The 13316-nt window shown below is 37.1% G+C and overlaps 1 protein-coding gene across 2 annotated transcripts; it reads right to left on the bottom strand.

Moving 5' to 3' along the window:
* Positions 1–341: 341 nt before the first annotated feature.
* Positions 342–2191, bottom strand: LOC108481375 (alpha-1,3-arabinosyltransferase XAT3-like). 2 transcript variants are annotated; one of them, XM_053023676.1, is made up of 4 exons: positions 2142–2191; positions 1858–1983; positions 1694–1771; positions 348–1587 (listed from the first exon to the last, which is right to left on the bottom strand). In XM_053023676.1, exons 2-4 carry the CDS (start codon positions 1973–1975, stop codon positions 419–421), a joined length of 1365 nt encoding a protein of 454 aa, XP_052879636.1. In that variant the 5' UTR covers positions 1976–1983; positions 2142–2191; the 3' UTR covers positions 348–418. The 2 variants fall into 2 exon arrangements, with proteins under 2 accessions (XP_052879634.1, XP_052879636.1); XM_053023674.1 differs by having other exon boundaries at positions 342–1587; positions 1858–2185.
* Positions 2192–13316: the final 11125 nt, after the last annotated feature.

Genomic DNA, 13316 nt, shown 5'->3' with positions numbered 1-13316 from the left:
AATAGTCTTTCTTAAAGCCGTTATTTATGCCAAGTCGGATAGTTTTTAATTCAATTTAGAATAAAGTAATTAATCAAATTTTTGGACCCAAATGGCTTAGGTTGGTAAGTAGCTGGTGAGAGTGTGGCCTAATTTGGAGCTTGGTTAAGCAAAATTGTTTTGATGCATATGTTTTCAAATCTTGGAAGAGCTAATGTTAATATTGGATAATATTATGCTGCTAAAGGATGGATGGAGTTGAATGTTTGATAATATCAAGCTTTTGAGAAAGTAGAATATGCAGTCGAAATGGGTTTACTATGATAAAGAATTGTGCTACATTTAAGCCAATTTTCCTTGCTTTTCTTGGCAGTCTTGTGAAATAAAATGAATTATATAAGCTAAATCTCTTGCTGTATCTTGATCAAATTTACATTCATCAATTAATGGGAGTTGAGCTTTCAACAATTTTCTTAGCTTCAATAAGGGTCTTCTTAAATCTCTCTAAATTGATCTTTAGGTCTTGATCTAAATATACAGACCTGAATGCATAGTATCCTTTAGAGATTATAGATTTTGGATCAGTAAACACAGGGTGATCTTTACCGTAAGTGTCGAACAACGAACTTTCTTCTGGTTCAATCTTGTACTCTAAATATCGGACACCCATTTCCTTTGCTGGTCCACCGTAGTAGGTGGTTGCCGCCCATTCATTTTGCAGTGGCACCACTTGAACCATCACTGCTCCAGTGGGCAAAAATATCTCATTTGTTAGCCCAGCACCATGGGCTCCAAGCATCACACTACAAGAGTTCACCACCTCCGCAAACTCGTCCAAGTTGTACATCCACTCCGGTTCCACCCTTGTGATTTGAAAGCCTAGTTCCATTATCATCTCCACCATTTTATCTTCGTTCAAAAACCGTCTCGTTTTACGGCGTGATATAAGCATCAGCATTGGCTTTTGTATCTCAGACACATGGTTTATTTTCAGATTGTATGATTCTTTCAAGAACTGCTTGAAATCAAACATAGAATAACCTCCTGGAATATCAGTAGAGTTGAGGGATAGATTGTCATGGTATGTAAGCCCTATAACAGCCCCTGGAAAACAATGAACGCTTCCATCATCTGTTCCAGGATTTATAACCTCATAAGCGGACAAGTGAGATAGACATCTGTTGTACTTCTGAACCCACCAAAGCTCGAAATCTGTGATTACAAACCGCACCCTGGATCGGAAATGGCGAGTAGTGATGAATAAAGGGATGATAATCTCATTAAACTCATGAAAAACATTGCCGGTGAAGCCTTTGGAAGAGAAGACAACAGCTGTGACATTGTGGGTGAAATTGCAGGCTGGTGGATCAATGGTGTTGTTCCCATGCAGTATCTGAACTGGGGAAACACGTTTCATGGCGGTTTCATCTTCCAGCCTTGCGTAAGGCTTAACAATTCTCTTAACTTGAGGTTGGTCAGAATCAGATGGCACATAAACTGTCAACCCTTTATTGTAAATCCTTACTGGTTTATTTGCAACGCATACTTGTGTATGAACATCCGCACGGCATGAAAATCCATTGGAGTCTAATTGAACTCGATCATCTCCTGTTCCACGCAACACAATATATATAATATATGGTCTTAATATACTTTTGATTGCGAATTGGCATGTATTCAATTCTAAAAAAAATGAAAGAGATGAAGAGATAACCTCTAACAAGCCTCCTTAATAGAAATTCTTGAGGGTCAACTGCATCAATATTGATCTTTTCACTGCTGAGATTGCCCCCTTCATTTCCAAAGAGTCTCAAATCAGCCAATAATATATAAACGAAAAATATATACCAAAATACTTAATTGCTAAAGGATGATTACATGATTCAAGAATGGTGTCATTAGAATGAAAAAAAGTAGCATAAACCAGACCGATTAACACTAAACAGATAGGTAAAGTTGCACAATTCACCAGCCTCCTTGATTCCTTCTCCATCATCTTTCAACCTGCAAAAAGAAAAAGAAAAAAACTGTTTGATACTAATGAATGCCTTTGAAATACCTCAAACAAAAATAAGTAAATAAAATATTAAGATTTCATATAGTTAGCCTCCAATCATCATATAATATATTTAGCATTTGGATCTTTCTAAGGCATAATTAACCAATGGAAGGGAAGCTTCAGCTGCATTGCTGAATTATGTTCTTCAAGAATAGTTTGTCGTATAACTAGGTTTATATTTTTAGAATAAGGTTGTTGGTGGCTGTAGTTGACCAGTAGTTTTTAAATTATTAATTACTAATTACTAATTCCTGATAGTTGTTGCTTGTTTATTGGCTTCATTTCGTGGCTCCACACTTTAACATCACTATTTACCATAAATTTGAAATTATAAAACTTGCAATGTTCATTCTAGTATATATATATTTGGTGGTTAAAACAATCCAAAACTTATTTATATTTGATGATTAAAAAATTAAATCTATGTATTTCACACATATACAAAAGTACAAGAAATCTTTTGAATAATTAATATCTTTTTTTCATTAAATTATTAATTTTGTCATTTACTAAGTTTTATTATTTATAGGATTAATCATATTTATAGATAATATTTTGATTTAGTGTACCAATTGGAGATTGAAAGAGAGGAGAGGAAGAGGGCAGGGAAAAAATGCAATGGGTTCTTCAATATTTTTTGTTCTCCTACTTAAGTTTTTCTTTTAAAATTATTAATATTATATTATGTATAATAAAAGTAATAAAAAATATTAAGTTTTTACTTATTTTAATAAAACATTGAATCAAATTGGATAAAATTTTGAAATTTAATGGTGTTAAATTTAGATACTTTTGACTGAAGTAAAAATAAGTATCTGAAATAAAAATAATATAAGTACCATATTGAACCATAATGCCAAATCGACGTATCATTTGGTACATTAACACTAATTTTTTATTATTAAAATATTAAGAGAGGGAGAATGAAAATGAAACAATTTGAACACCTATCATTTAGGTGTGACACTGAAGCTTAACTACTACCCAAAACAAATCTTGGCTTATGTATAAAAATTTTGATTCAAACTTTTGTTAAAGGTATAATAATAATAATAATAATAATAATAATAATAATAATAATAATAATAATAATAATAATAATAATAATAAAGGTAAATTACATCAAAGATTACCTTAAAATAGTGTCATTCTTATTTTGGTCACTTTAAATTCTTTTTATCAATTTAGACTCCGTCGTTAAAAAATTGACCAAAATGGTCACACAGCCATTAAAACCTTAACGGATTGTTGAATGGACCTACAAAAACAAGGAAAAATAATATTCTTTTAGTCCCTTTAAAAATTACAAAATTTCAATTAACATCGTTGCTATACCCGTGAAGTTTTAACTTTTTATGCTTAGGCAAAGGAAAACACATCGATTTATCGTAGCTCCACCCTCTATTACGTCACCATCATATCCACTCCATCGTCTTTCACCCGAACAAGAAAACTTTGTCATGGTTTCCACCATAAAAAATGTCATCATTGATTCAATACCTTCCTCTTCCTCCACCGTTGATGTCGCCATTGACTTTGATTGGAAAATAAATAAATGGGAAAACATGGATAATTATGGTGCATTTGAGAAACTTGTGCAACTAAACTATTTAGTTAGAAAATAAATAAATGGGAAAACATGGAATTAAAAAATTTACGTTAATGTCGAGATTGGAAGAGGAAACGAAGGAGATAGTAGGGGAAGACAGTTGTAGAAGCATATCAGAGGTTGGATTTAGTAATTTTTTTATGTTATTTAATATGGGTTTTCGATGGAGATTTAATGGATTAACTTAAAATTTTTGTAATATTTAAAAGGACTAAATGATTTTTTTTTCTTTTTTTGCAGGTACAGTCAACAATCCGCTAAGGTTTTAATAGTTATGTGACCATTTTGGTCAATTTTAATAACAAAGGTAACTAAATTGACAAAAAAAATAGAATTAAGTGATCGAAATAAAAACAATATGATTTTAAGATAACCCCTGATATTTAATATTAATAAAGAGGAGGAGAAGAAGAAGAATGATGTTAATTAGCCATGGTCTAGTGTCATGGGTTGCGTTTGGAAGCCCGCAACCATGACACATTTGTGCAATCCATCAAGAGGGAAGGAGGTCATTTGGCCTTATCGGACTGGCCAGTTGCTTGAAGAGATTGAAGGTCCATCTACAAACTTGACACATATGGAAACATAATCTTCGAGGATATGCAATCTAGATATGATATGTAATCTTAGAAGACATGATTTTGTAATCTTAGAGATTTAATTTGTAGATACCCTTTAATCTTACCAGTTGGTGTACTTAATTTATACCGTTGGATTTGGGGATGCTCAACTATAAATAGAGGCCTCTCCTCTCATTGTAAATCACTCGAGTTTTGAGCAATAAGAATTCTTGTGAGCATTCACTCAAATTTCTCTCTCTTGTGTTCTTTTTTTTCTCTGGCTTGTTCTTATTTTGTTCTTCGTTCATCCAAGTTTGGCTTTAAGTTACTTTCATTTTGAGTTGGTTTTTTTGTAGAGGAATTCGTTTGAATCCTCATATTGTAGGAGTTAGGCTGACTTAAGCATTTTTGGAGCAAGAAACTGCCTAAGGCTACACAGATTATAAGGTAAAATTTTTAAGTCCGTGACAGTTGGTATCAGAGCCAGGTTTGCGAAAGAATTGTTGAGAAATGTCAAAAGAAGTTGTTGATTAGAATGAGCCAATGAAGACTCGTGGGAGGGCCAGAAAGGCTAGTCGATCGAGGGATATGCGGTTAAGCTTGGAAAATTGAGTGGTCAATCTCGAGGAGTCTGTTGGTGACATGAAGGAGACACTCGAAGTGGCTTTGATTCGTATAAAGGAATTGAAGGAAGATAGCAAGGAATTTGTTTGGACACTCTTAGATCCACTTTGAATAAATTGACGGTAAGGGACAAAGCTTTTGAGGCCCTGATGACTGCCATGAAAGAGGAGATTGTTGAGCTTAAGGGGGAGCTCATTATCTATAAGGCTGGCCTAGGGAATGGGATGTTGGCTTCGGGACGAAGCAAAGTCATGTGGATGTTTCAAAATCCGAGAAGTTTAAGGGGGCTAAGTCCGCAGAAGAAGTGGATAACTTCCTGTGGGAATTGGAGCAATATTTTTTAGCAATGGGTATTGAGGATGATGCCACCAAGGTAAACACTGCTTCAATTTACTTTTCTGATATTTCTCTCTTATGGTGGCGACGTAGGTCTACGAATGAGAAACATAGAGGAATGGCTATTGGGACTTGGGAGGAGTTCCAAAGAGAGTTGGAGAAGCAGTTTTATCTACAGAATACTGAAAATGAGGCTCGTGCTAAGTTGCACCGGCTTACACAACAAGGCACCGTTTGAGGTTATGTTCAGGAATTCAGTGAGTTGATGCTTTAGATCTCAAACTTGAATGAGAATGAAGCATTTTATTGGTTCGAGAATAGGCTGAAAATGTGGGCTAAGCAAAAGTTGCGTCGCCTAGGTATCACTTAATTGACTATAGCCATGGCTGAGGCAGAAAATTTCTACAATCTTAGGGGAAGAAAGTTTGATATTAGTGAGTCTTGCAAGCCCAAGTCAAGACCTAAAGGCAATGGTGGGGGAGACAAGGATCAAGTAGAAAAGAATGGCGAATGTGTAACACCCTAAACCCGGCCCAAACGTTATGGCCGAATCCGACGTGCCACGTTGAAGTTAAGAATTCATGTTTTGTTTTAGGGTTTTATAAACTGACTTTTGTTTAAGCTAACAAAGTGAATAGAAGCTAGGCACCAGGTAGGAATCCGTAACAGAGGAGGTGAGCCATGAAGGCTGCTTAAGTACCAAGCTATTTGATTGGATCCAATCCTAGACATGCCCACAACCATTGCCACATTTGGTTACAACGAGTTGAAATTTCTTTGAGTAGATATCTTTGATAAATCCAATAATCGTGACGTTGTGTTATTTTGAAAGCAAGTATCGTTTTGAAAACGCGTCCTAAGTCTAGCCCATTTGAATTATTATCAACCAATTTAAAGTTATTAAAAAAAATAAAATAATCCCAGAAAAGAAAAGAAAATAAAGTTAAAATGGCCTTATTACAACCCAAAAATAAAGAGTAAATAAGATAACTAAAGAAAACCAATCACTTATTTCAAAAGCCCAAAAGCGATCACCGTGGCCACTCTGAATCCCCTCCAGCTCCAAGCCCCCACATCAAGGCTCTCCTACAAGGTTAAGGAAGGGGTGAGTTTGGAAACTCAGTGTGCAACAAGCCCTTTTCAGAGCCCAAAACAATATCAGCCTGCTGGGCCTAAGCCCAAATTCAAGCTCAGCATATACTGGGCCGAAGCCTTTATATTATTCATATCACTGGGCCGAAGCTTTTTCATTATTCATATCACTGGGCCGAAGCCTTTACTGTAACGATATGGCCCATAGGCCCATTTCAATAATACATGCAACAGCAATAAACATATGCAAGCCCATTTGGGGAGACTACTCAACCCACCAACCGCTACTCTCCACCCGTACCAGCCAAGCTCTCCATGTGGGGAATAACTTAACCCACCCAACCAAACTCTCCACTGGCAGCATAACTGCTTTAATATATAACTGGAGGCCTAGCCTCTTTTAATAACTGGGGCAAAGCCCTTTTTGATAAACTAGGGCAAAGCCCTTTTCGGTAAACTGGGGCACAGCCCTTTTTGGTAAACTAGGGCATAGCCCTTTTGCACTTCTTCCATCCATATAAGCCCAACCCATGCATAAATGAATACATCATGTGTAAATCATACATATCATGTGCATATCGTATCAAATCATATATATATCAAAATCTCACGCATCAAACTCATAATTAAACCCTAGGGGTACAATGGTCATTTTTACCTAGGGGCAAAACAGTCATTTTCATATTATAAGGGTAATTTCTTAATTTTACCAAATATTAGAATTTTCCATGTTCATTATCAGTTACTAACAATTTCATGTGTTTTGATAGCGATTCCAGCCCATTCTTAGCGAAACCGAGTTATTGGGCCAAGACCCCTAATGGGCCCTATATAGCTGAATTAGTCATCTAGGCCCATTTAGCCCATCTTCCATAACGGTCTTAGCCGTATTAACGCACAATCTGACAAGATTCTATTTTCTACCAAATTTACCCAAATGGACCCGGAAGCCCATTGGGCCCGATTTCAGCCCCTCGAGGCCCAACTTACCATCGTGCACCAAATCGTGCCCTTACCTGTTCCAATGATCTCGATCATCGAACTTAATGAATCTAACTAACCTATGAGCGTTTGCATGCTCACGAGTCCTCGAAATGCTAGAATTTCGGCATTTCGGCTTTTCGACAAATATCGAGTTAAGCTACAAAAAAGGGTTCGTTACACACCTGATTTGCTATTCCTTGACGAGATCTCCTATGCGATTTCTCCTATAATCAACCGCTTATAGATTAGATCATGTTAGTAATTAAACCAAATCAAAGGCTACCTATTAACACTTACATAGTCGGCCACCATCCATAATGGCCCTAGAATTCATACCTTTGCCGAAATTGATAACTACATCTAAATTTAGTCACTCCGATGATCCAAGCTTATCCAAATCGACACCCCACGCTTTGCTGCTCCTTTAAAGTATCTACTCCACCATAAAACCCAAAAAACAAATGAATAAGCCGAATAAGGCTTATATCTCCAATCGGCCACCTCCCTAAACTATAGGGGTTTCAGTTTTTGTTAACAGTTACTATTAAAATCGATTTAGAATACGAATACTTACCACAGTCTCTCTTCTTGAATCCGTTTAAAGCCTAGAAGATGAAGGGATTGGCCACCAAAAAGTGAAGGAAAACAGAAAGTTACTGGTCAACAAGAAATCGGCACCACAGGTTTCAGCTTTTGTGTCTTTTCAGTAAAAGTAAATATAGAAGTAGTAGATGAACGGGAGGGAATAGTGAACAGGTTTCGAAAAAGAAAAGGAAGGAAAAGTGGATGGAAGGGTGGTGGTTCGGCTAGAGAAGAAGAAAGAAAAAAGAAGAAAATAATAAAACTATGGTTTACAGAAGAAAACGGCACAGCTAAATTCCTAAATACCGAAAATACTACCCTAACACCCCTCTGTCGAAATCCCCTCCCTAATCCCCTCTAATCGGCTAACTCTATCTCCCTCTCAAATCCCTAAAATCTCTCCCCTTATCCCTCCTTAATTTATGCGTTTGACTAATTCAAACTCTCTCCCACAGAGTTCCATTCGGCTACAACTCCTGCATGCTCAAAGCATAAAAACTAACATCACCTTTGCCATCACAGGGAATCGAACCCAGGTCTTCCCCCAACCACTTACATGCCACCTTGCCACTTCACCACAGGCTCTTTTTGTGATACATTTTACCCACAATTTTTAATAAGACCACCTATCCAAATCCCCTAACTTCTTAAGTCCAAAATTTAAAAGTTCTACAGGGTTTCGGCCAACACATGGGCCTTCCAGAAGCCCATTTACACCCTTCAATTATGAATTTCACAACCAAATATCTAATTTTAAAAACTTTACCAAAATATCGAGAATCACGATAAAACCTGAAAATTAGGATATTACAGAAGGCCCAAGGGCTAGTCAAGGTAAACCTTAAGATAAGAAGGGACCAATGAGATGCCATCTTTGTTAAGGCCCACATAGGATGAGTGTTTGTTCAAAGAAAGCTGCTTTCCATGTTATGAAGGCACTCGAGGAAGCCAAAGATGACACCAAAAGCCTTAATTCGATATTGGGTGGTACCGAAGATAAGGTAAGTAATGGGCTGATATTTATGGACATCATCGTAGCTGACAAAGGATTGAATGCACTTGTCGATACTGATGCGTCCGATTTATTCATGTCTAAAGAAATGGCGAAGGAATTTGGCCTCAAAATTGAGTAAGATTCGGGCCAAATCAAAATGGTCAACTCAAAAAGCATTCCCATAATGGGTGTGGCAAAAGGGGTGGCACTTAAACTTGGTGAGTGGGCTGGCAAAGAAACTATTAAGGTAATCCCACTTAATGATTATGATTTTGTAGTTGAATTAAGCTTACTTGACCGAGTTAATACGGATATTCATCCTTCTAAGAATTACATGACGATCTCTGATTCAAACCATCGATATATGGTGTGAATGAAAAGAAAGAGAAGCACAGAAGGAAAAACATTGTCAGCAATCCAATTTTCCAAATGAGTACGTAGAAATAAAGTCTCCTATTTAGCTACCTTGAAAGATAATGTAGATGAGAAATTCGAGGGAAAAATTCCAAAGGAAATGAAACAATTGTTAAAGTCATTTCAAGATGTAATGCCCATGGAGTTGCCTAAAAAGTTACCACCTAAGAGGGTGGTGGATCACAAGATTGAGTTGTTGCCAATACTGAACCGCCAACAAGGGTACCATATCAGATGTCTCTACCCAAGTTGGAGGAATTGCGAAAGCAGTTGATGGAACTTTTAGATGCCGGGTCATTAGACTATCTAAAGCCCTCATTTGGTGCTCCAATGTTGTTCCAAAAGAAACATGATGGGTCTTTGAGATTGTGCATCAACTATAGGGCCTTAAACAAGATCACTGTGAAGAGCAGGTATCCTATTCCTCTTATTACAGATTTGTTTAATCAACTTGGTAGCGCGAGTTGGTTTACTAAGTTGGATTTGCGATCGGGATACCACCAAGTGAGAGTAGCCAAAGGGAATGAGCCCAAGACAGCATGTATGACTCGGTATGGGTCTTTTGAATTCTTTATTATGCCGTTCAGGTTAAAAAATACTCCAGCCACATTTTGTACCCTAATGAATAAGGTATTGCAACCTTCTTAGATTATTTTGTGGTTGTTTATCTTGACGACATTGTGGTGTATAGTAAGACGCTTGAGGAGCATGTGGGACATATTAGGGAGGTGTTCCAAACCCTACGAGAAAATAAGTTATATGTCAAAAAGGAGAAATACTCATTTACCCAACGAGAGGTGCCATTTCTAGGCCATATTGTGGGAGGTGGTACGATTCAAATAAATGCAAGCAAAGTTCGAGCAATTACCGATTGAGAGCTACCAACCAAGGTGATAGAGTTGCAGTCTTTTCTTGGGTTAGCAAATTACTACCGTCACTTTATTGAAGGCTATTCCAAGATCGCTGCACCCTTGATGGACTTGTTGAAAAAGGGTAAAGTATGAGATTGGAACCCTCGGTGTGAGAAAGCCTTCAACCAAGTGAAGGAAGCAATGATGAGTGAGCCTGTACTTGGCGTTACCAGACTTCTCAAAGGCATATGAGGTACACACGGATGCTTCAAATTATGCGATTGGAGAAGTGTTGATGCAAGATGAGCATCTAATTGATTTCAAGAGTCAAAAGCTTAATGAGACAGAATAAAGATACACGATCCAAGAAAAAGAGATGACTGTTGTGGTGTATTGTTTGCGCACATGGAGGCACTATTTACTGGGTTTCAGGTTCATGGTATTCACTGATAATGTTGCTAATAATTATTTCCTAACCCAAAAAAAGTTGTACCCCAAGCAGGCTCGTTGGCAGGTTTTCCTAGCGGAGTTTGATTTTAGTATGGAATATAAGTCGGAGAGTGTCAAGCTTAGCCGAAAAATAAAATTTGCAATGATAAGCCAACTCGAGAGTCCCTTATTGGAGTGTATTTAAGAAGGATTGTCCCACGGTCCTACAACCAAGAATCTGATTAAGCTTGCCAAAGACAGAAAAACGATGCGGTTTTAGCTCGAGGGAGAATTGCTATACACTAAGAGACAACATCTATATGTGCCTCAACATGAGAATTTGCGAAAGGAAGTCATGAAGGAATGCCATGATTCAAGATGGGCTGGCCATCCAGGTATACACCGCACTTTGGCTCTATTGGAGGATCAGTTTTATTGGCCTTACATGGGTGATGATGTGGAGACCTATGTGAAAACCTATTTATTGTGTCAGCACGATAAGGTCGAGTTGAAGGCTCCTGCTGGTTTGTTACAACCTTTGCCCATTCCGGAGTGCCCATGAGAAAGTTTATCCATGGACTTTATTTTGGGTTTGCCTAAGTTTCATGGATTTGCAAGTATTTTTGTTGTGGTGGACATGTTTTTAAAATATGCAACTTTTATCCCCACAACCAAGGAGTGTCCCGATGTGGTGAAATATTAGAGAGTACCACAGTTTATCATCAGTAATCAAGATGAGCAATTCACGGGCCGTTTTTGGACGAAGTTGTTCAAGTTAATGGGCTCAGACTTGAACTTTTCCACTAGCATGCATCCACAAACCGATGGGCAAACCGAAGGAGTGAATACATTGTTGGAGACGTATCTTTGGCATTATGTGAGTGCGACACAAAGGGATTGGCCAAAGTTATTGGATGTGGCTCAATTTTCGTACAACTTATAATGAAGTGAGGCGACGAACCAGAGTCCATTCAAAATAGTAATGGGGAAACAACCACTTACACCCAATGTTGTTGCAACTAGTTATGCGAGACCGAATCCAGCAACTTATTGATTTGCGAGAGATTGGCAATAGCAAAATGATCTAGCTAGAGCTTGTTTACATAAGGCAAGTAAGTGCAACAAAAGTGGGTGAATCAGAATCGAAGGGATGTGCAATTTCAAGTTAGTAACCCAGTCCTTGCTAAACTACACCTGATTTTGCGACATAATGGTTTGCATAAGGGACTTGTGCGACAATATGAGGGGCCATTACGAGTTGTGAAGAAGATGGGCAAGGTGGCCTACAAGCTTGAATTGCCTGAAAAGCTCAAAGTCCATCCAGTATTCCATGTAAGTATTCTTAAGCCATTCTATGAAGATGGAGAAGACCCAAACCAAAGCAAGTTCGAATGAGCACCAATGCAGGTAAAAGTCATCTATGATCGAGAGGTCGAAAACATCGAGGTGGATCGTGTGGTCGGAAGGAAGCACTATCAACCGTGGCATGAATACCTAGTCCGATGGAAAGGATTTCCTGATAATGAGACAAGTTGGGAACCCATTGAAGCCTTGTGGCAATTTCAAGACCAGATAGATCATTACCATGCGGAAGACGTGACGAGGGTGTCGCTAGATTCGATTAGGGAGAATGACTGTAACAGTCTGGTTTAGACCCTAGTAGGAATAGTGGTTTCAGGACCACAAATCTGAGTCAGAAAAATATTTTACTATTATTTTCTGTGCTTATGATATGTGATTTAGCATTTGAGAAAGTTTTGTATGAAAATTTTATCATTTGTGTGCTTAATTTGATAAAAGGACCTAATTGCATAAAATGTAAAAGTGGCCTTCTATTTGTTAAAGTGTTTATTTGTTATGTCTTTTTTTATTGTAAGGTCCTTATTATGTATTTAGACCATTGATTTATTAAATGGACATTGTTGGACATCCATTATAAGCTTAAAGGTTTATTATAGTAAGGTTAAATTAGTAAAATAGTTATTATAATGTTTATAATAAAACATAATTAAAATTAAAGCTTGATTTTCACTTGTCTGCCAAAATTACACAAAGAAAAAAGAAAGAATAAGAACTCTAGGGTTCGGCCATTGATTTCCTTGATTAAGGTATGAGTTTTGTTCCGTTTTTTATAATTTCTACGTTTTTGTAATCGTTGATTTGTATACTATCAAGCCCATGTCTCAATTTCTGATTTTGTTGATGATTTTGAGTTGAGATCTTGATGAAATTATGAGTTTTGTGAAGTTAATTGATAGAAAATGAAAGATATATGTTGGGTTAACATATTTTGTCTTTGAATTTTTTATGAATTTGAGTCATTTGGGCTAAATTGTAAAAAAAAAGAGATTTTGAGGGACTAAAATGTAAAATAAATGAAACATATGGGCTTATATGAACACCATGTATATTTGGCCTAACATGGGTATATGCAAATTTTGTGTATTTTGTGATTTTGTGAAATAGAGACTAAATTGTCAAAATGTGAAAATGTGAGGCTAATTTGTAAAATGGCCAAAATATGTATTTTTGGATTGATTTGAATGATTTGGTGAATAAAAGAGTTAAATTTGAATTTATATAGATTAGAGGTGATCATGGGCCGGGCCGGGTCGGGTTCAGGTCGGGCCCAGACAAAATTTTAGGCCCGTCTACTAGGCCCGGGCCCGACCTGGCCCGAAATATGGGCCTAAAAATTTGTCCAAGCTCGGCCCAAAATAAAATTGCTAAGCTTAACCCGACCGCCCGACCCATATTAAATTTTTTTGGCTTATTTCATTAAATAAAAATTTTAAAATATAAT

Source organism: Gossypium arboreum, chromosome 1 (assembly GCF_025698485.1).
Source record: "Gossypium arboreum isolate Shixiya-1 chromosome 1, ASM2569848v2, whole genome shotgun sequence".
NCBI lineage: Eukaryota > Viridiplantae > Streptophyta > Magnoliopsida > Malvales > Malvaceae > Gossypium > Gossypium arboreum.
This window is presented reverse-complemented; position numbering and strand designations above follow the sequence as displayed.